The 20318-nt window shown below is 36.0% G+C and overlaps 1 protein-coding gene across 1 annotated transcript; it reads left to right on the plus strand.

Annotated features, from left to right (window-relative positions):
• The first annotated feature begins 112 nt into the window (after positions 1-112).
• Positions 113-20194, plus strand: PIG-G (phosphatidylinositol glycan anchor biosynthesis class G). Its single transcript, XM_019041007.2, has 13 exons — positions 113-382; positions 1518-1725; positions 3153-3362; positions 4517-4705; positions 5813-5955; positions 7146-7345; positions 7800-7999; positions 8935-9168; positions 10110-10422; positions 11205-11376; positions 14658-14988; positions 17395-17567; positions 19226-20194. Exons 1-13 carry the CDS (start codon positions 231-233, stop codon positions 19443-19445), a joined length of 2745 nt encoding a protein of 914 aa, XP_018896552.2. The 5' UTR covers positions 113-230; the 3' UTR covers positions 19446-20194.
• Positions 20195-20318: the final 124 nt, after the last annotated feature.

Here is a 20318-nt window from a genome sequence, read left to right on the forward strand (position 1 = left end):
CCTTTATTATTTAACTTAAAAGATAGTAAAGATTCTTCAGAGAGAATTAAGGATCTACAAAATCTACAATATTCGCTATCTCGCGGTTCTGCTTGCAAGTGTCTCGAGGCTTTTTCGTTTCTGTTTACTTTTGCGCGAGTCGCGACGATCATGATAACACAATCCAGGGTTTCGCCGGGCATGTGGTGTGTCAGTATCAATAATTAATTTTGGAAGGTTTTCCACCGAAAATGGAACTTCTTTACTATATTTTTGTCTCTGTCACTGCACTTGTAACATTTCTTGCCAGTTTTTTCCACTTCTCCCCATCAGCGTTGGATTCTTCAACCAGCCTGGGCAATCCGCCTTCGTCCGTGGAAAACTTATATTTAAAGTCATTTTCGTAAGTTTTCTTTTATAATTTTGAATAATTGAAACTTTTTTCAAGACTTCATGCCTTTAAGATAAAAATTTAATAAAATAATGTTTTGTTTAACAGGGCTTGAATTGATCACTCGTATCATGTGTTCTCCCAAAAGGATCTTATCAATCTCTCTTTCTCTCTCTTCATCGATAACCATCTATTAATCATTTAAGTGGATATTGGATTTAACATGACTGGTCTAAGAGAAACTCGTTTACGATCACCCAACTTTTGAAGTCATGCATCCTAAGACTCTTCGACGGTACCAATAATTTGATTGCATTTAGCAGAAAGGAACCAGCCCGATTCAAAATTGTGCAACTTCTACTTTTCTTTTATAAACACTTAATATTTGTACAGTATTACAATTTATGTAATTATTTTCCTCTAAACTTAACAATTTTTGGGTGGGAAGCCAAAACTATTTGCTATTTTGGGAGATGTTTTAAATAATTATGAATAGGCAACATTTTTACAAAACTGTAATTGCGCTGGTTCTATTTGCTAAATGCGATCCGATTACTAATGAGAAATGACACAAGTCGGTAACACTAATAATAGCAAATCAACAGTGTAAGTCTGCAATCACATATCTTGTTTGCGGTGTCTGAAAATCTCCGCCTCTATGTTATTTTTCTAAATGAGAACAAATTGACATCATTCCTTGAAGTTTTTGCAGAATTTTCTTTGCACAGAGAAGAAAAATCAAGGCAGTTTTAAAGAATTGCCGTCGAGTAGTTCTCTGTTCAAAAAATAATGTATGACAGGAAGTCTGCGATGTCGCAAACCGAGTTATGTGATTGCCGACTTACACCGTCAAAATGTATCATAAAAGACAGTGTATGCCCGTCCATTTCAAAAGTTTCTGTGTAAACTTTAAGTACTGATAATTAATGTTTTGCAACTAAGTAATAGTACATATCGAAAATCATAGTCATTAAAAATTGTAGTTATAGTGGCAGACAGTCACAACCCAGTATTTTATGAAGTGATCAGTAAAAAATTTCAATTTTTCTTGTTAAACCTGTATACTTTAACCAGAATAAAATTGATATCATCTGTGTGCTTCAGTTTCCTCCTGTTTTCTAATCTCTTCAATTTTCTTACTTTTCAGGCTGACTAACTCCAGTTTGTACCATCCTATCGTTGATAAGGTCGTTTTGATGGTTGTCGACTCATTACGCTATGACTTCCTAGGTGACGAACTCTTGTTGGACAGGACTTACATGCCCTATGTGTCATCATTGCTACGGAACGATGAGACTTCATGTATTACAAAAGCAACAGCTAGTCCTCCAACTGTCACTATGCCTAGAATCAAGGTGACTCCTTGGTCTTACTATTGCTTTGGATCTTCTAAAATATAAAATTGAAGTGCTGGGTGCTGAAAGGGCCTTTCTTGGTTGAGGTGTCTCAGAATCTTAGCCAATGTTTCATTCATTATGATGGAAGTAAATGCACTTAATTTGTTGAAACTTTTTCTGAATATTCATAATGATTCTACAATGCTCTAGACGAAAAAATTCAGAAAATTCACTTAATAGTTTCCTTTTGAAAATAAAAATTAGGTACGGAAATTCTGAAATATTGCAACCAAAAAGTGTCTATTCCGCACTCAGTGCCTCAACTGCAAAATGTGGGAAAAAGTTGTATGAAATAAAATATATCTAAAGGCAAGGACATGGATAAATATATATATTTATCCATGGCAAGGATATTCTGAAATATTATTCCCTCACTTTTTTATTTGGTGAGAATGGAAAATACTTAGCAAACAGGGAAGATAGAAAAAAATGAGCTATTGATTGCTGCCATTACCAGACCAAAGTAGAATACTTACCTACCTGATAAATATAACGGTCCATTACAGGGAATGCATTTTTACTGTGTAAGCACTCTCAGTTTTACAACAACGGCAATTCATGGCTCATTTTCTCTTTGTTTTCTTTACAATTAAATGTTCTTTCAATTTGCCGGTAGAAAATGAAGTCATGAACATCTCATAAAATCACTGGTTTTTAAATTCTTTCCTTCTGTACAGCCCCTCGATGACTCAAATTTTTTTCGATCATTCAAAATCATATTATGATCCTGCCAATTTTAAATTGCCATTCAGTTGAATTCAAACTATCTATGCAAGGTAATGTGCAAAGGTTTCTAGGTTTCTGAACTCTTTTCAACTGTTGTTACCTTTATGAATTTCCTCTGATGGACCAAACCAGCCTTTGAGCTCGATGACTCTTTTCCTCTCTTTATTTTGAGAGGATGAATGGTTTCATAAACTACTCTCGTTTTAGCCTACACTTTTTTCTTTATTGTTGATTTTTTTTTAGTTTAGCTTTAATTATTTTCTACACCAGATCGCAGCCCATGTGTCCCCCACTAATATCTCGCTCTGCAGCCTGATTGTTGAAATGTTTTGTTTGTCGGGTGGAAATGGATGACATAGCTTAAATGGCGAAGCGTGATTGGTTGGCTATGTCTCATCGTTGCTTTGTCGGGTGGAATGGACGACATACTGTCGGATACTCAAGAGGTGCCTTTAGTTTGTTGTATGTCATCCATTTCCACCCGACAAATAAAACATTTCAACAATCAAGCTGCTGCTCTTGTAAAGTAATGACCACAAAGGCAATCAAAGTTACGGCATACCTTAATTCTGTTAATGTAAATGTCTGAAAAAACTTTTCTTGAGGCATATTTCTGTTCCTTGTATACTAATAATTTTTTCCTTTTTCTTTCAATCAAGGCTATAACCACTGGAATGGCACCAACTTACATTGACATCATTCGAAATTTGAACGCAACTCACGTCAGCGATGATAATATCTTACTGCGGGCACGAAATCATGGATTAAAACTCGCTTTTTATGGAGATGATACTTGGCTAAAAATGTTTCCTGGGTATTTTCAAAGAAGTGAGGGCGTGACTTCCTTTTATGTCTCTGATTACACAGAGGTAATTGTCAGTCTCATTGACAGGATAAATCAGATGTTCCTACTAGAGTTACTAAAATAGTGTGAAGGCTGATAAAATTTGTAAGCCAAGACAATTTATTTTGAGTTTCAACTAATACTTGAAGCCTCCAGTGAATAAAAAAGGTGATTTTGAAGCAAGGTGACTTAAATAATGGAAAAAAAACTTTGGAACCAAATTGTTTTCAAACATTCAGTTTTCGGCTCTTCTATGCTGCTGCAAATGTTTTTTGATGGCTAAATGCAAAGAACTCGTATTTTCATTGCAATGTTCAAACATTTTTTATCATGTTTTGCTTTCTTCCGGGGAAACTAATCACAATTTTTCCTTGCAATTCGTGTGATTTGTTTGAAATAAATGGAGAAAATCCAGCAAAAATTTCAACAAAGACTGTTGATTTGTTTTCCTTTAAAAATATAAAACATGAACTGAGACTTACAACGTTGCAATCAAAGGTATGTGTTTTTTGACTTTAGCCATCCGCAAGAAGGGACAGACTCACATTCTGAACTCATTTCCCTTGAAATCACAAGAATATGAAGGTGATTTGATGGACGCCATATTTTGTGTCAGAACGGCATGCGATATATCGCATCAGTTGGTTCCATTTTTTCAGCTACTCGTCATTTTTTTCCAATTTTGAGATCGCAATTCTGTTGTCAGGAGACGAAAGCACTCACTTACCAATTTTAACAAAGAAATTCAACGTGATAAAGGCGTAGTTTTTTATGGAGAGAAAACATCGCATTCGATACTGATATCGAGACTGCACTCGAATGCGATATTTTCTCTCTAAAAAAAACCACGCCTTTATTACGTTGAATTTCTTTGTTAAAATTTGTAAGTGAGTGCTTTAGTCTCCTGACAACAGAATTGCGATCTCAAAATTGGAGAAAAATGACGAGTAGCTGAAAAAATGAAACCAATTGATGCGATGTATCACATGCCGTTCTGACACAATATATGGGGTCCATCGAATCACCTTAACTTATTGTTTTTCTCACCCATTTCCGCAGGTTCGCAGATTTCATTCATCCATGGGGCCTCCAGTCCTTCCCCCTTCTTTTTTCTTTTTAAAATCTCTCCTCATGCCTATCTTTTACCTCTAACCTCGCATCGTACTCTTTTTCTTGCAGGTTGACGTGAATGTGACCAGAAATGTCGTTGAAGAACTGAAGAATGATGACTGGAATATCTTAATCTTGCACTATCTAGGATTGGATCATATTGGTCATGTTCATGGTGCTTTCAGTGATTTGATCCCTGAAAAATTGAAAGAAATGGATTATGTATTCCAATTGATACATGATCACCTAACTGAAAAAGTATGATCAATTTTTTCTTCCTCCTCCTCTTTTCCTATCAAAGATAATTTATCAAAGCTGCGTTTTCATTATTTTTGTAAAGGGAAAAAAAAGATTAATTTATTGAAGAACATTAATTGATATGATAGCATTATATTTATGGCTAAAGTTATAAAATGTGTTTCTCAGATTGCGTTGTTGTAGGTCTTCCTCTTGTTTAATTCTTTTAAAGAGAAACCATTTAACAGTTTTGATTGAAATTTTCTGAGAATTTCTCGATTCATCCTGATTAAGCACTCAAAAGTGCAAGGAAACATTTTTATTCGTTTTTCTTTAAGAAAATAAAATGTAATTGGAGATATTCAAACATTTCAATTAAGGTACAAGTTTCTTGCATTTAATCATCGATATCTTCCAACTTCCAACTTGTTTATCCAGTAATAAACTTTATGAATACTTTTATCCTAACTTCGTTTCGCAGTAACTTAATTAGAATTTTTGAAAAAAAAGAAAGAAAAAAGAAAAAAAATGTGAAGAAAGTCATTTTCTGAAAGAGTGAAGTGAAGCTCAGTTATCATATTTTTTACAACATCTTGACCGTGTTTTTTCAAAACTAGTGCCAACAGAACCCAATACCAAAATAAAATGTAATTCTAACCAAAGCTTAATGATTTTCATTAAAATTCAAAAAGCATAAAATACTCTTTAAGTGAACTGCATGAATTATAAAAGGCTTCCTAGTGTAGCTGCAGTTTAGGGTTAAAATCAGTGTGATTATGGATTCAGCAGCATTAAGTGACCAACGCATTTACATCAAATTTCTTGTCAAGTGTGGGGGAAAAGCTCAGGAAATATCTTAGTTCGTTTCCTCACATGACAATATGTGACACATCGCTCTGTTCGCATGCCAGTCAAAACATTTAACACCAATTTCCCATACACTTTTCGAAACTGCAAATCTTTGGTTAAAATGATTAAATCCGTCCCAGCGCTAATCTTTAGTTTATCTGCTACACCTTGAGCACGCACACGGTGGCAAACTATTACTACTTCAACTGATTACTAACAATCACTCGTCGATGACTCTGGTGTTAATTATGCAAAGATCTACTTTCCTTTTTGTTGCAGAGGAGGGAGACGAAGAAATCATTTCTAATGATTTTATGTGGTGACCATGGAATGAAAGATCAAGGAGGTCATGGAGGAGCATCAGCGGATGAAACTACTGTTCCTTTTATAACTGTCGGCTTGCCTTGTTCTTCTGAGGAAAAGTATGTTTTTGATCCCTACTTTCTCCTAATGTGTAAATTAGTGACCGATATGGACTATCAGCTTAACGATTAAGTTGACTTTTATCCCTTCCCTCTCATTTTGCAGCTTGTCAAGCAACCAGTGGGCTGATGATTGGATGTTAAAGACGAAACTCTACACGAAAAGAAGACAAATGGAAAATGGAGCGATTCCATTGGTGGAAGCAGGTAGTTGTAGTTGTAGTGCACAAAGAAGCTATATATTAGAACATCGAATAGCAACCTACGAGAGACCCTGTAGTTAGTTCATATTTTGCCCCCTTAGTCTTCAACAATCAACCAACTCAACCAACAGGACGCTTCATTTTTCTTTCATCCTCATCGTGTATTGTTTTGTTTATCAATATCAGTGATCAGCCCGCAGGTGTGAAAGAAGTATCACACTCTCTAGTTTTGCATCACTCAAGTTTTAACCATGTATTAGACCTGGTTTGATTATTCTGCGCAGTTCATCCAATATAGCTGTGATCTCAGTTATAGGACATTTCGTCAACGATTTTTTGTCCACGCACCTATTTTTTATAGTAGCTTATGTCCTTGCGTTTTTTCAGCAGAGGAGTTTTGGTCCACTTACCAATTGAGACCCAAAGGTAATTGGTTCACATATAAATGCAGATGACAATTGCTCTTGACGTTTTTGGATAGAAATGTATAATGTCTTGGAAGAATGAAGATTTGCCTCTTTTTTTTGTTTGGTCCAACGGTGAAAAATATGTCAATTCCATGAGGGTAAATTCACTAAAACTCTCTACACCTCTTTGGTGCAACAGGACTTTCCATGTAATCCCATCTTGTTATACCTGAACCGGATAAACCTTTTGATTTGTCTCAACTAAAAGCTTTAAGACTTTTCCTATGTACAATAACTTTGTGACGGCGGCGGCCGGCCGGCCAGCGCATTGGCGCCTACAAACCTACAGAGGTACTGCAAGCATTGCGCAATGCGTGAAGTATCCCTTTAGGTTTAAGTTATCCCTTTAAGTCTGAAAGCTTTTAGATGAGACAAATCAAAAGGTTTATCCGGTTCAGGTGTAACAAGATGGGATTATCTGGAAACATAATCAAGTCCTGTCACACCAAAGAGCAAAAAAATGATTTTTTCGTCTCCTCTACTCGAAGTAATTATTGTTGATTTTTTTCACATTTCCCAGGAATGCAATCACACAATTAGACATCGTTCCGACCTTGTCTGTCTTAATGGGTTTGCCTATACCGCTCAAGAGTAGTGGAAATTTGGCTTTGAATCTGCTCAGGTCATTATCAACAAAGCAGCTTCTGTTCAGTTTATTCTACAATAACGAGCTTCTCGCTCAAAAGTACGCCAAACTGAGGCGCCTCTCTATTGAAGATGGTATGTCTTATCCCACCAGTAACCATATTTTACTGTCATGCATTTATGTGGACAATTCAATTTTATACAAAATTTTACTAAGAGGTGAAAAAATGGACTACCGCCTAAAAGGTTGGCACAAAGTTGGCTCTTTTCTCCTGAACCAACGACTTCAGACTATTTCATCGCTGTTTTTTATTAATTTGAAGAGTCTTTTGTTTTTACCGATTTTTAAATTTCATAATATTTTTGATTTGAGTGTGAATATTTTTGGTGTGAGAAGTGCTCAATACAATACTAGATGGTCTGACTAACAGGGCTATGCCTCAGTCGTTCGTATGAAAAGGAGATGAAAAAAAATTGGCCTTTGCTAATGACTTTTTGATTCTCTAGCATGTACCATTGTCCTAGCGCTTTTTCTTTATATTCAAAAAACGTGTCTCTAATTAAGGCTGTAAATTATTTTTTGTTTCAGAGTGCTATAAGGATTATTTAGCGGCAAAAGATTCGTACACTAAATGGTCTCAATCAACCGGTGCTAATAGCGATGCATTGAAACCTAATTCTATTCTTCTTTTGGCTAAATCATCAAAGTGTATGAGCTCTGTTATCATTGCAAGCGCAACTACCTTTGATTTACCGTCAATGCTCTTCGCAATCGGACTCTCGGTTCAAGTATGTTGATTCTATTTCATTGAGGTGCAGTCAGTTGAAACTAGTTTTTTTGTAGATATATGGCATATAAAAAGAGTTGGAACACAACACATGGAAAAGAGGGGACGGCAAAGTGCTTTTCTTACGCATATCCAACTTTCTTCAATAAAAATTCAGTTGATGCAGAGAAAGTTACCTATGGACAGTAGCACACGAACCAAGAAATTATTAACAAATATATGTCCAATTTGTAACTAATTGTCTTTCAAATCTGTCCTCTTTTTGAATAAGGAGACTTGCCAAAAATATTGGCAAGGAAAAGTGATAGAAAATTCTTAGTTTATTTGTCTGTGATGCGCCTCGGAAAAATTGCATGGGGGAAAAATCAGTGAATCAACATCTGCAATGTTGAAAATCTACGCAGTAACCTAGTATTTCTGTAGTTCTTGCAGTTTAACTCTATGGCTGTTGCTGTTTTATGACCCAAGTGCTTATATTAATATTTCTGAGTTGTTGCAAAGATGTTAAACACCCCTGGTGTTTATTTAGCAATTTTTATCAATGCAAGCCTTTAATTTCGCCAAATTTTTTAATTATGATGATTCAGATTGTCATGATAAATGGAACTATTTAAAAATTTCTTGTCAACTGTACTGTACAAATATACAAGAAAAAAAAACCACTAAAAATGTGTGATTACTGCAAGTGACAGGATGATAGAAAAGTGTTGGGTTCAGAAACAAATGATCCACAGAATAGTGTGGACCTAGCACTATTCTAGTGCAATCTGTGCAAGTGAATTTCCCTCTAGTTTGTCTTTCTAAAAATGAATTTAAAAAAATCTGCGTTCAATAATACCAATAACTCAATTCTGTGGGCTATGGTGAACAATTGAACATTACGTCAATCATTTTGAAATAATCATCTCCCTCAATTTTCCCCTCTCATTTTTTCAGGTTACCGTTCTACTTTTCTTCCGTCCAGATCTGAAGACAACTTCTGTCTTAGGCATACTTATATTTGGATTTTTGGCAGCGGCTACCCTGCTTTTATTAGGAAACATGTTTGTCTGCGAAAGCCGCTCAGCAACGAGCCTCTGCACAAACTCACTTTCCTCATTCTTTCTTCTACTTGTGTTTTGCGTAAACTGCACATTGGTAGGATTAGGCCGGGCTCAGTTCAGCTCTCAGGTATGTTTCATTTCTATGCTCTTAGGTGGTCATTTTATTTGTATTTTTATTGTTGTGATCAAAATGATTTGATAAATATTGTCACAGAGAGGTAATAACACTTTAAATAAGCGGTGGTCGTATTTCACCTGACAATTGTAAGGCCCCTGCGTTAGTCTCAAAGGACTTATTTTTCAAAAATAATTTGTGGTTGGAACACTCATTTACTGAAATGCGTCTTATTAGTATGAAAAATCGAAGTACCTCATTAATTTTCCACGACTGTCTCTAAAAATTAAATTTATGAAATAGAAATAAAAATACCACAAAAACCAAGTTAAAGAACTCAAAATAAATACAAAACTGAGGAAACAAAATTAGACTGGATTAAATTCGAAATAAATACTTATATTCCCATAATTTGCTGTCTCTAATGCAAAGAAACATATCTTGATTGCGCTGCCCGAGTAGCTCTGACCAAAGTGTTATCTTTCCTGAGAACAACCGTCGAATGAATTTGTCTGAAATTTTCCGTGATTTCCTTTACTTTTGTGAGGAAAGATTCTAAAATTTTCAGATAAATCTAAGGAACGGTTCTCCCATTAAAAAAATAAAATCTTTGTGGAAATACCAAAACAGCACAATCAAGATGACATTTCTTCGTTCAGTGAACAACGAATTACAGACTTTCGTCCCCATTCTCGTCATTATTGTAAATTTTGTCACATTTGCTTTAGCTTCTTCTCATAAAGTTCAAAGAAAAAAAGACTCTTTGGAAATCTTGGCTATCTTTTCAGTCCGTTTATCATGTTTTCTAGTCTTGGATGCTATTTTAAATTGTAGCCTCTTGATTTTGAGACATCTTTTGTTTTGCTTGATTTTTGATTTGGCTGTTTGGCATCAAGAATTGGCTGAATATTTTTTAACTGCCTTGAAAATTATTCTCCGCCTCTCTTTTTCAGAAATTAAATTTACGTAACAGACTACTTGCGTTCTTGAGTTTTGGAACTTGTCTCCACCTGGTTAGTGTTATTTCAAGCAGTTTCATCGAAGAGGAGCACCAAATATGGTATTACCTTACTCCCTCGTTTGTCAGTTTACTACTTCTGTGCGTCTCAAATTCACGGAAGAATCTCATACAGCTGATAATAACGTTATGCATATTCAGATTTTTCCGTAAACTAAATGCTACAGGGGATAAATGGGCGTCAGAGGTGGACATCGGAGATATTCTCCAGGAGAACAGGATGCTTCTCTCTGGATTCACTTTTGTCAGTGAGTAAATCCATACCTCAAACTTTTTTTTTTTATCTTTCCATGAATTATTTCTAAAATTATGTCGGTATTGTGAGCAATCAATGTATAAAATAAATTTTGAATAATTCACCACTTTTGTTTGTGTAATGTGATATTTGTGAACCAAAAAATGAACTTTTCAAACTTAATTTAATACATCAACCTGATATTTTCCTGCCTTTAAAAAGTTTTTAACATACCATCATCCATACCATAACATACTACCATCCCTTATCATAAGTAATGTTTGGAAAAACCAGGAAAACAAAAACAGCCTCGACCTTTTATTTTTAATCAAGCATATTTTTTTCGGTCACCCAATTTCTTTAATTTTTGGCCCTAATTTTGAATGTTTGAGTTTGACCATTTTAGAAGTGAGGTAGTAATAAATGAATTGGACTAAAGTTACTACAGCATGTTAACTTCTTTTTCCACCACTTCTATAATTATAAAGAGAAATAAAGATAAATGTCAATCGTTCAATCTATTCTTGGCACATGAGTGCGTATACCAGTTGATTTTTTACTTTCACAGTAAGATTGCTCGAATACTTCTTGGTATAGTTATTTTTGACTTCTCTATCTTTTCTATTTAATAACTGTTTTACAGCTCTCATTATAAAATGTCTCTAAATATTTTCCCAGGATCTTTTGTTTAAGGACTCTTTTTTTCTGTCTTCTTTGATTGAAAGAAATTGCTGTGAAACTCCCTCATCTTCATGCAGCTAATATACAAATATTTGAAACTGATTTTTTCCTCAGGTCTATTCTTCAACAGCCTTTGCCTTATTTGGATACGAATAAAGTTCTATGCCTCTAAGTTGCCTAGTATCCTGCATTTGGTGCTGCTCCCTATATTGGCAACAATTCATTTCACTTTCCAAATGATTGTTAATAATTTAAATCCATTTTTCAATTTGAGCGATCATTATCGGTAAGTTAATTTCTACTCATTATTGTGTGAACTGTTGACATCTTCTGTAATCAAATCTTCAGAAAGTGAAGCCTGGCCCTAAAATGATCATATTTTGGAAGGAAGGAAGTATCAAGATTTTTAAGAAATTAAAAAATACTGGTTTCTCGTAACATTTCTAAGCAGTAAGTCAAACGGTTATGATGAGAAGGGCATTTTAGTGTGTAGCTCTATATTTAGCGTTTTTGGGCTTTTTTTTTATTTTGAAAATGGACATAGCACAGTAGTTGTGAAATGGTCTAAAAACAACGCCTGAATTTTCCTGAATTTTTTCGTCAACGTTTAGGCCTCCCGGATTGACGTTGACGTCAAAATTAGCGGAAAATCCGGGGTTTTTGACGATAACTTGGCAACAATGGCAAATACGACAAAAATGCATAGAATCAGAGTTGTTGGAAATTAAATTTCCAACAAATCACTTTCTTATCGTTTTTTTTTGTAAGTGCAACCGTTTTAGTGTAAAATTCGAAAACCCGTAATTTTCCGAAATTTGACGTGAATTCTCGTTTAGTCCGGGAGAAATACGGGAGAAAGAGGGCTAACTCGAAACAAATTGCGTGATAGACTTTTCCTACAAGAATACCATCATCGGGTTGCCCTGAATAACACAAAACATACAAAATGTTTTTCCACGGCTCCACCGCGGAACACCCCTTAAAATGCCTAAAATTCAAAAGGGCGGCCGTGTTTAGATTATCAAGCATCAAGGTAATTTTAAATGTGCATCTCGTGTGGTATGAGGTGTCGATTCCTATGTACTTTTAGTCGTAAATTTCAAATATACTGTCAAAAAAAGCCCCTGGTCAAACGGGGTGCATCAAATCCAGGATGGCGGCTAACTTTGAACAGCAGGAAGGTATGTTTGTCCCATATTCCCTCACATTCCCCCCTGATAGTTTGTCCTAGTACCCCTTATTCGCGTGATAAGGCAAGTGAGGGAGGTATTAGTACCTCAAAGAATATCGACGGCAAAATTCCCAAACCAGGTATCTCGTTTGCAATATTTAAAAATTCCAAGAATTCTGCAGCATCGCAAACCGTTTTCGTATGCTTTGGTTGTTTCATCGTAATTTTGGTCGTAGTTTTCCAGTATGACGTGATGAATACCATCTGGTTAATCGGGCTGCCCAAAACTAAAAAAAGACTGATAAGTTTGAAGGGTAGGAGGATTTAAGCAAGTTAAATAAAGACTCAATGAGTGAAGTGAAGTATTATTCCCTGTGTAATTTTGGTAAAATGTGAAGTAAAAAATTAAGTGGAAAATGAATGGTCAAACAGGGCGTCTCAAATCCACGATGACTGCCTGTAAAAGGCAGTAGTGTTAACCTGAGGTGTAGGTATAATGCTGAAAGGCATTATCTGAACGGTGTTTGCGTGCAACATAGTTCCTTTCAGCATTGCGTCTTATTTTAAAATATGCTTTTATCATACATCTTCGAAAATAAGGTACCGATTTCCGTGCAAGTAATATCCGCGTTTAAAATCCTGTTATTCCCCCGAGAATCAAGACTCTTTTTATTCGAAATAGGAATAAAGCAAATCAGGTCACGTGAGAATCATGGCGAAATAAAAAAAAAAAAAATCGATCTCTAAAATCAAAAGTTGACGACACCATTGTTCAAAAAATATACTGAGGAACATCATCTGGTGGTATGAATCATCAATGTTTTCATTTTTTCATTCTCTTCTTTTAGTAATAGGTAATTCCGTTGTAAATATCAGTTTCTCTGTGAATTGTACATTTATTTGGACTGAATTTTGCGATTTGGAACTATAAATTCTGCCTCGTCTGGAAAAACACTTATGTTCATAGGGATACTAATGGCACATACGTTGTTTTAGAACCGGGTTAGGATTTATAATTCTAAATTGCAAAATGTAGTCCATTTGTATGTCGTTTTATTGGTTCTTCATATGGAGATAGACACCATCCTCCAATTCAGCTCTCATTGAGGAGTAATATTAATTGCGAACATTTAAGAAAACTGTTAGATTTATTTCAAAGATTTTTTACTATCACACTTTGAAATTTTCTGTTCTGTCCTTTAAATTTAGAAGTCATATACTTATCCCATAATCGGGAGACCCTGCACGATTAAGGGGTATTTTCTGCTGTAAATTCAAAATTCACGACCAAAATTATCTAAATTCACAAAAAACATTGCGGCATCTTAAACCCTGGTAACCTGCGGATTCGGCCTGGATTGTCAGTTTTACGCCTCCTGACCAGGTGTCATTCATCGGATCATAGATAAGGTCTTATAAAAGATAAATTAATTTTGGACCTCTAATCAAAATGCTAAACCAATATTATCCAGAGATCGTTACCATACTTTCAATTTTAAATGTAATGCACTAATCAAACTTTAAAGGTTACCTTCCCGCCATTCAAAGTTGGCCGCCATCCTGGATTTGATGCACCCCGTTTGACCAGGGGCTTTTTTTGACAGTATATTTGAAATTTACGACTAAAAGTACATAGGAATCGACACCTCATACCACACGAGATGCACATTTAAAATTACCTTGATGCTTGATAATCTAAACACGGCCGCCCTTTTGAATTTTAGGCATTTTAAGGGGTGTTCCGCGGTGGAGCCGTGGAAAACATTTTGTATGTTTTGTGTTATTCAGGGCAACCCGATGATGGTATTCTTGTAGGAAAAGTCTATCACGCAATTTGTTTCGAGTTAGCCCTCTTTCTCCCGTATTTCTCCCGGACTAAACGAGAATTCACGTCAAATTTCCGGAAAATTACGGGTTTTCGAATTTTACACTAAAACGGTTGCACTTGCAGAAAAAACGATAAGAAAGTGATTTGTTGGAAATTTAATTTCCAACAACTCTGATTCTATGCATTTTTGTCGTATTTGCCATTGTTGCCAAGTTATCGTCAAAAACCCCGGATTTTCCGCTAATTTTGACGTCAACGTCAATCCGGGAGGCCTAAACGTTGACGAAAAAATTCAGGAAAATTCAGGCGTTGTTTTTAGACCATTTCACAACTACTGTGCTATGTCCATTTTCAAAATAAAAAAAAAGCCCAAAAACCTCAGTTTAAGTCAATGAGTTAAGGTGAAAATATCGGATGTAAAATTTTGCATTTGATCTGTCAAATGGAACGGTAAACTTTCATGTTTGGATACTCTTATAGCTTTAATTTAGGGTTTCCAAAAGAAGGACAGAAGTGGAAGCTCCTAAAGTTGTCGCTAAAATTAAAGCAATAAATGTCTATTTTTCAGGGATGATGATATCAGTTTCCTCTCAGCTCTGGTAGCATGGCTCTATTGGATTGTAAGCATAGTCATATTGGCCGAAGATATCATAAAGCTCTACGTATCCCGAAACCAAATCACAAGACTGGAAACGTGGAGCGAGGTCTTTAGGATAATGTTGATGTCATGGCTGTTTTCCATCGGGCTTCTTCAGAAACCGCACAATATAATTTTGATTCCCGTGTTTGTCTTCGTCTGTCACATTATTCAGAAAACATTGTTTGACTTGTATGAGAGTAGCGAACTTATTCTTTGTATCATTCATCACTGGCTAGGACTCCTATTTTACTTCTACCAGGTTAGCATCAACTGCTTGGAAAGGCATTTTAAGTATTAAGTGTGAAATTTTATTTGATCAAAAATTTTTAGTCAGTAGGACTAGAGCTCTAAGTACACCGAAAGATTCAAAGCAAAAGCTAATGGCAAACAGACTTCACGTTGATTGACTCACTCACTGACTGACTGACTGACTGACTGCTACTCACGTATCAGCGGATCTCGTGAACGGGAGGCCGTGTGACCCTGAGATTCCGCACTGGGATCCCTCTCTACCCCGAGGCGCCGGATAAGGGAGGATTTCGCGATCCGCCCGCCGGTTCGCGGGATATCGCGGTCCGCGTGTGTCGATTTTCCCGTAAGGACAACGGGTGCGAGAGAGAGTGCGAGTGAGATGGAGCAAGTTCCGCGGCTCGCGCTGAAAGACAGCTGATAAATTTTACGTGTGTTCTACTGGTGACGCGCAACGGGTGCGAGGAAGATGGAAGGAGTTAAGCGTCCAACGAGTGCGAGGAAGATGGAACGAGTTCGGCGTCGCGCTGTTGGAAACGCCGCGCCATGATTGTTGCGAGCTCCGACTCATGCATCCGTTGCCGGGCTACTCTCCTGGGATGTGAAAATCTGGAAAATCTGTCTATCTGACGTAGTCTCTTCATTCAATGGCATTGGTTCGCGATTGGTTCACGCATTGGTTCGAGTTTTCTTCCGTTTTTTTGCGAGATTAGTGAAAAATGTGCTCCACGGAACCTTTCGTTTCGTTTTTTTTTTTTTTTTTTTTTTTTTTTTTTTTTTTTTTTTTTTTTTTTTTTTTTTTCCCGAAAAAATTTACCTGCTCAAGTTCGAAAGTAAAAAAATTGTTGTGATTTAGTCTTCACGTCGCCTGGGGTTACTTTTTGTTACTTTTATCTTCTGTTTTGAAATGATTAAGGCAAATTCTCGGGAAATTTTGAGAGAAGCTGTTGCTTGGCTTCAAAAATAAAATAAATAAATCAAAATGGAACATAAAGACGGTGTGCAACGCTTCAATCGGAGGAGAAGCGGGGGTTTCGCGCGCATTTCATCAATATTTGACTCCGATCGTGGAAGGCGCTCTTGATACAACTATTTCACTACGGACGATGTCCACATTGCCGCTTGCTAGATTGAAGGCGTTCTATACTGTGATGACGGCTCGGTCACACTGCGCAGTGCGCCTGCAGACGCGGTGCTGACAGCGGAGCAAAACTAGAACATCGCTTCGACATTCTTCACCTGCTTTCTGTTTCTATCATAGTTTAACCGAAACACATGAGTCTTACTTGCAAAATTTTAAATCATCGCTAATGCTCTTTTTTTTTTTTTTTTTTTTTTTTTTTTAAATTTCAAAACATTACATCTTATATAGGGAAACCGATGGCTACACCCCATGGTTCTCGTGAAATTAAGATTGGATTTTTCCAATTCGTCACTTTTAACAAGCAGAATTGAAGTGAGCAACAATTTGAACTCCGGAGTGGGTATGTGGTATCATACAAAATTGAAGGAAATTCATACGTTTTCGCCCATCTCAAGTGACAGATGTTTATGAGTTTTATGCGCACATTTACGTAGTCTTAGTTGAGTAAGAAATTCGCGTGTATGCCACGATATTGATGTGAATAACGCGCAATTGTAATGATCTTAAAAATTCGCTAGGAACACGACGTATTTGCCGTGATACCGTGGTGATTATCGTGTAATTTCTAATTTGTTTTACAAAAGGGGATTTTTCCTGGATTTTTCCCAGGAAAAATCAAGTTTTCTCCGCGATGTTGACAAACCCGCCATTGCTGTGAATTAAACGAAACCGCTGGTTAAATCCCGTAATTTTCGCGGCTGAAACTCACCAGCTAACCTCAGTTAAACATTGAACTGACAAAAGTAACAAATCTTTATGAAAATAACCAACTTTTGATTGGGTATTTTTGATTATTATAATTATCATGTGAGCTTATTGCAGAACAGACCAAAATAGCAGCATACAACTAATCTCAACTTTTTAATCAAACCAGTGCGTCTCGCCAATTTTGAAATAGTAGATAATAATTCAGAAACACAATTAGTAACTGATCACTAATCACAGTGATTGCTGATGGTGGGGTTTTCCTGTGCGTAGCACGGGTTTCCTTTCTAAGATAAAGAGGTAATCAAGCTAAGTAATTAAGAGGTATCATTTGGAAATTTGCTGATTTTTTTTTGCCGAACATTCTTTTTAAAGAACTATCCTATTGGCAAGAATTCCTGGCTAAAATCTAGCTACTTACAAAAAAACTTAGATGGAGACACAAACAAATGCAGAGGCATGAAATATTTAGATGATGAAACTCACTAATCCTTGTAGCGAATCATCGTATCAGTTTTCAAGGAAAGATACCAACACTCATACCTATCTTGGTTTCTTTTTTAACAGGGCAACTCCAACAGTCTAGCAACTATTGATGTGTCCGCAGGGTACGTTGGTTTGACTCACTTTAATTTTGCTCATGTCGGATTTCAAATATGTGTCAGTTTGTCAGCATATCCTATCCTGTCTTACATTCTGCTTTTAAACTACTTAATCAGGACCTCTAACTGTACTCAAAGGTAAGTTTTTTTATCTTCAGTTCTATTGCATACATTATTTTAATCCAATCCCCCCAGTGAAAATTCCTATTCCTCTATATTATGTAAGAAAATTACGGTTGCATAATTTTTTTATGAACTTATTCATTGCAAAATTATTCTAATTGGTTGCTAAGTTTACTTACGTTAAATTTCAAACTTTCAATGGTTCAGGAGTATTAAATTACAAATCGAAAAATTGGAATCAAACCTCATGAAGAACGTTTTCCTCTCTGCAGGAGGAAACATTAGTTGAACTAAATGTAATCTAAGAGTGTTTCTCTTTTTATCCTGGCAAAAAGAATCCTGGTAGGTGGTCGATGGCAATACATCAAATTCCCTTAGTTTAGTTAAGACTATCTCTAGACATGGGGTGAAATAGACTATAAGTTATTGAGCTTTACTGTAATGTCTTGTTTGAGTAATGTAGATGACAGCAAATTGTCATGAGTGAGTGATGGAAGGGTTGCAAGATGGGCAACCCTGGAACAGACAAGTCCAAAACTAGCTCAGATCTATATTTTCTGCGCAAAATGAATGAGACGCTCTATGAACTTACTTTTCACTTTGTTTTCCCAATTTTGTTGTTATGCTGATGCTACTTCTTATCTGCAATGCATATTTCGGGCATTAATCCATCTTCAGGCACGGTGTATAATCACGTTTTTCAAAAACGTACGTTACATGTACGACGCATAATAATAAAAAATAAAAGGAAATACCTAAGATCATAAAAAGGAAAGCTCATAACGACGTAAAGTCAATCAACGTCATCAACGATCATGAAGACATTCTGTGTAATCGGTACAAGTACTAAAAAGTTAATGAACTTCAATTATTTTACCTCGAGTGAGCTGATTTCACATTGAGCTCAGATGGTAGGTATATCATTCGATTTTTGTTTTTATTCAGAGGCTAATATCTTTAAAACAGGACATAAAATCTCTGAGTGCCTATCAGCATTAGGAGAATGTAAATTTTTTACCACATAAATGAGTGTGAAGGGGTCTCTTATAGGTTACTATGCAGCCCAACCTACAAATTGTGCATTTTGCACCTGAAGAGAATCATTATACGGCAACGGAAAATCTCATAATGAAAAATTTTGAAGATGTTGCGTTTATCTAGAGATTATCATAGAAATCAGTCTCTCAGATCGCCGCTTACATCAGTTGATAAAAATGAAAATTCTGAGTGTCAAAGCTTTGAGTAGTAGCTCCACTGTTTTTTGGTCATTTCATGTGTTGTTTTGCTAGCAATATCAGGGTGTTTACTACTCCGGAATTTCCGGAAGGTCCGGAATTTTTTTAAAGTTGTTGTCATTTTTGTCGCAATTTGATTGAGGAATTCAAATTTTTGAAATTTTCTGGATTTCGTCAATTGGAGGTACTGAAAAAGTACCTACTGAATTTTTCTGTTTAGAAAGTACGGAATTTCTTGGGAAGGTACTGAAAAAGTGCTGTAAAAGCACTGATTTTTGACCAGCCTGTTTTAGTAGGCATTCTAAATATATCAGTCACTTGTGTTGCAGCATTATCTCAGTCTTCAATTTCAATTGACCCAGTAACATACAGTATTCTCTGCCATAATTTTTATTCGAATTCCGATTTGCTAATTTTCTTCTTTTTCTTGTATTGCAGCTTTTTAAGAAAAATCAGACGAGCAAACAATGTCCTAATGACGATCCAGATTATTCATCTAACGTTCTTCCTATTCGTGATCACTCTCATGAGGTATCATCTTTTCATTTGGTCAGTTTTTTCACCAAAGTTACTGTACCTTTCTTACCATACTAGTGTTTTCTTTGTACTTGTGACCGTTTTCGAAGCAATTTATCTAGTTTTGGAATATAATGTCTGAGGTAAGTTAATTCTTTGCCAAGTTCAAAACAATTTACCCTGAATCATTTACACACTTGAGAAGGCTGAGCTCCTTTATTTTAAAAAAAATGCCTCCATGAGAGAAGAGTCCTGCAGTGGTATGATTACTGAACCTATCGACGGTGTAAGTCGGCAATCACGTAACTCAGTTTGCGACGTTGCAGACTTCCTTTCATACTTTATTTTTTTAACGGAAAACTACTCAACGGCAACTCTTTAAAACTGTCATAATTTTTCTTCTCCGTGAGACGAAAATTCTGCATAAACTTCAAGGAATGATTTCAATTTGTTCTCCTTTCAAAAAATAAAGTAGAAGTGTCAGACACCGCAAACGAGATATGTGATTGCAGACTTACGCCGTCGCCATGTTGGCATGACACAAGACACAGTCCTTTCTTGACCATGCGGCATATCGCATTTTGATGTCTTATGGCCTGTTTTAAACTTTCCATAATCGGTCTGTAGGGAGGCAGGGTACACAATAGTGATCAAAACTGCACTTCATGTTTTTCGAGTTCTGCTGTAATAGAACTTAATTCATCTATGTGGTTTCTTCGGAAGGAGCCAAGTTACTAATTGGAATATAATTATGTATATTATTTTGTGGAAATGCTCCAACCAGTCTGTGATATTAGTGGTATTATGCACTGTTTTATTTTGTAAATTTTTAAGGATAAATTTTGGATTGGTTCCCTGTTTTTTATTTTACAATAAACAGAACCAATCTAATTTGTGCTATTTCTTGCTCTTGTTTCCTCTGATAAGCTACTTTTAAATTTTTATCAATTCCTGATTTTGACGTCATGATTGGGCAAAGTTCAGTAAAAAAACTCTCAGATTAAGGAATTCAAAT

The sequence above is a fragment of the Bemisia tabaci genome, chromosome 6, assembly GCF_918797505.1.
Source record: "Bemisia tabaci chromosome 6, PGI_BMITA_v3".
In the NCBI taxonomy this organism is placed as follows: domain Eukaryota; kingdom Metazoa; phylum Arthropoda; class Insecta; order Hemiptera; family Aleyrodidae; genus Bemisia; species Bemisia tabaci.

Coding starts and splice junctions, on each gene's coding strand:
- PIG-G (XM_019041007.2), top strand. CDS start 231: ATGGAACTTCTTTACTATATTTTTGTCTCTGTCACTGCACTTGTAACA. Junction 1,726..3,152: donor TCACTATGCCTAGAATCAAG/GTGACTCCTTGG, acceptor CTTTCAATCAAG/GCTATAACCACTGGAATGGC. Junction 7,346..7,799: donor GCGCCTCTCTATTGAAGATG/GTATGTCTTATC, acceptor TTTTTGTTTCAG/AGTGCTATAAGGATTATTTA.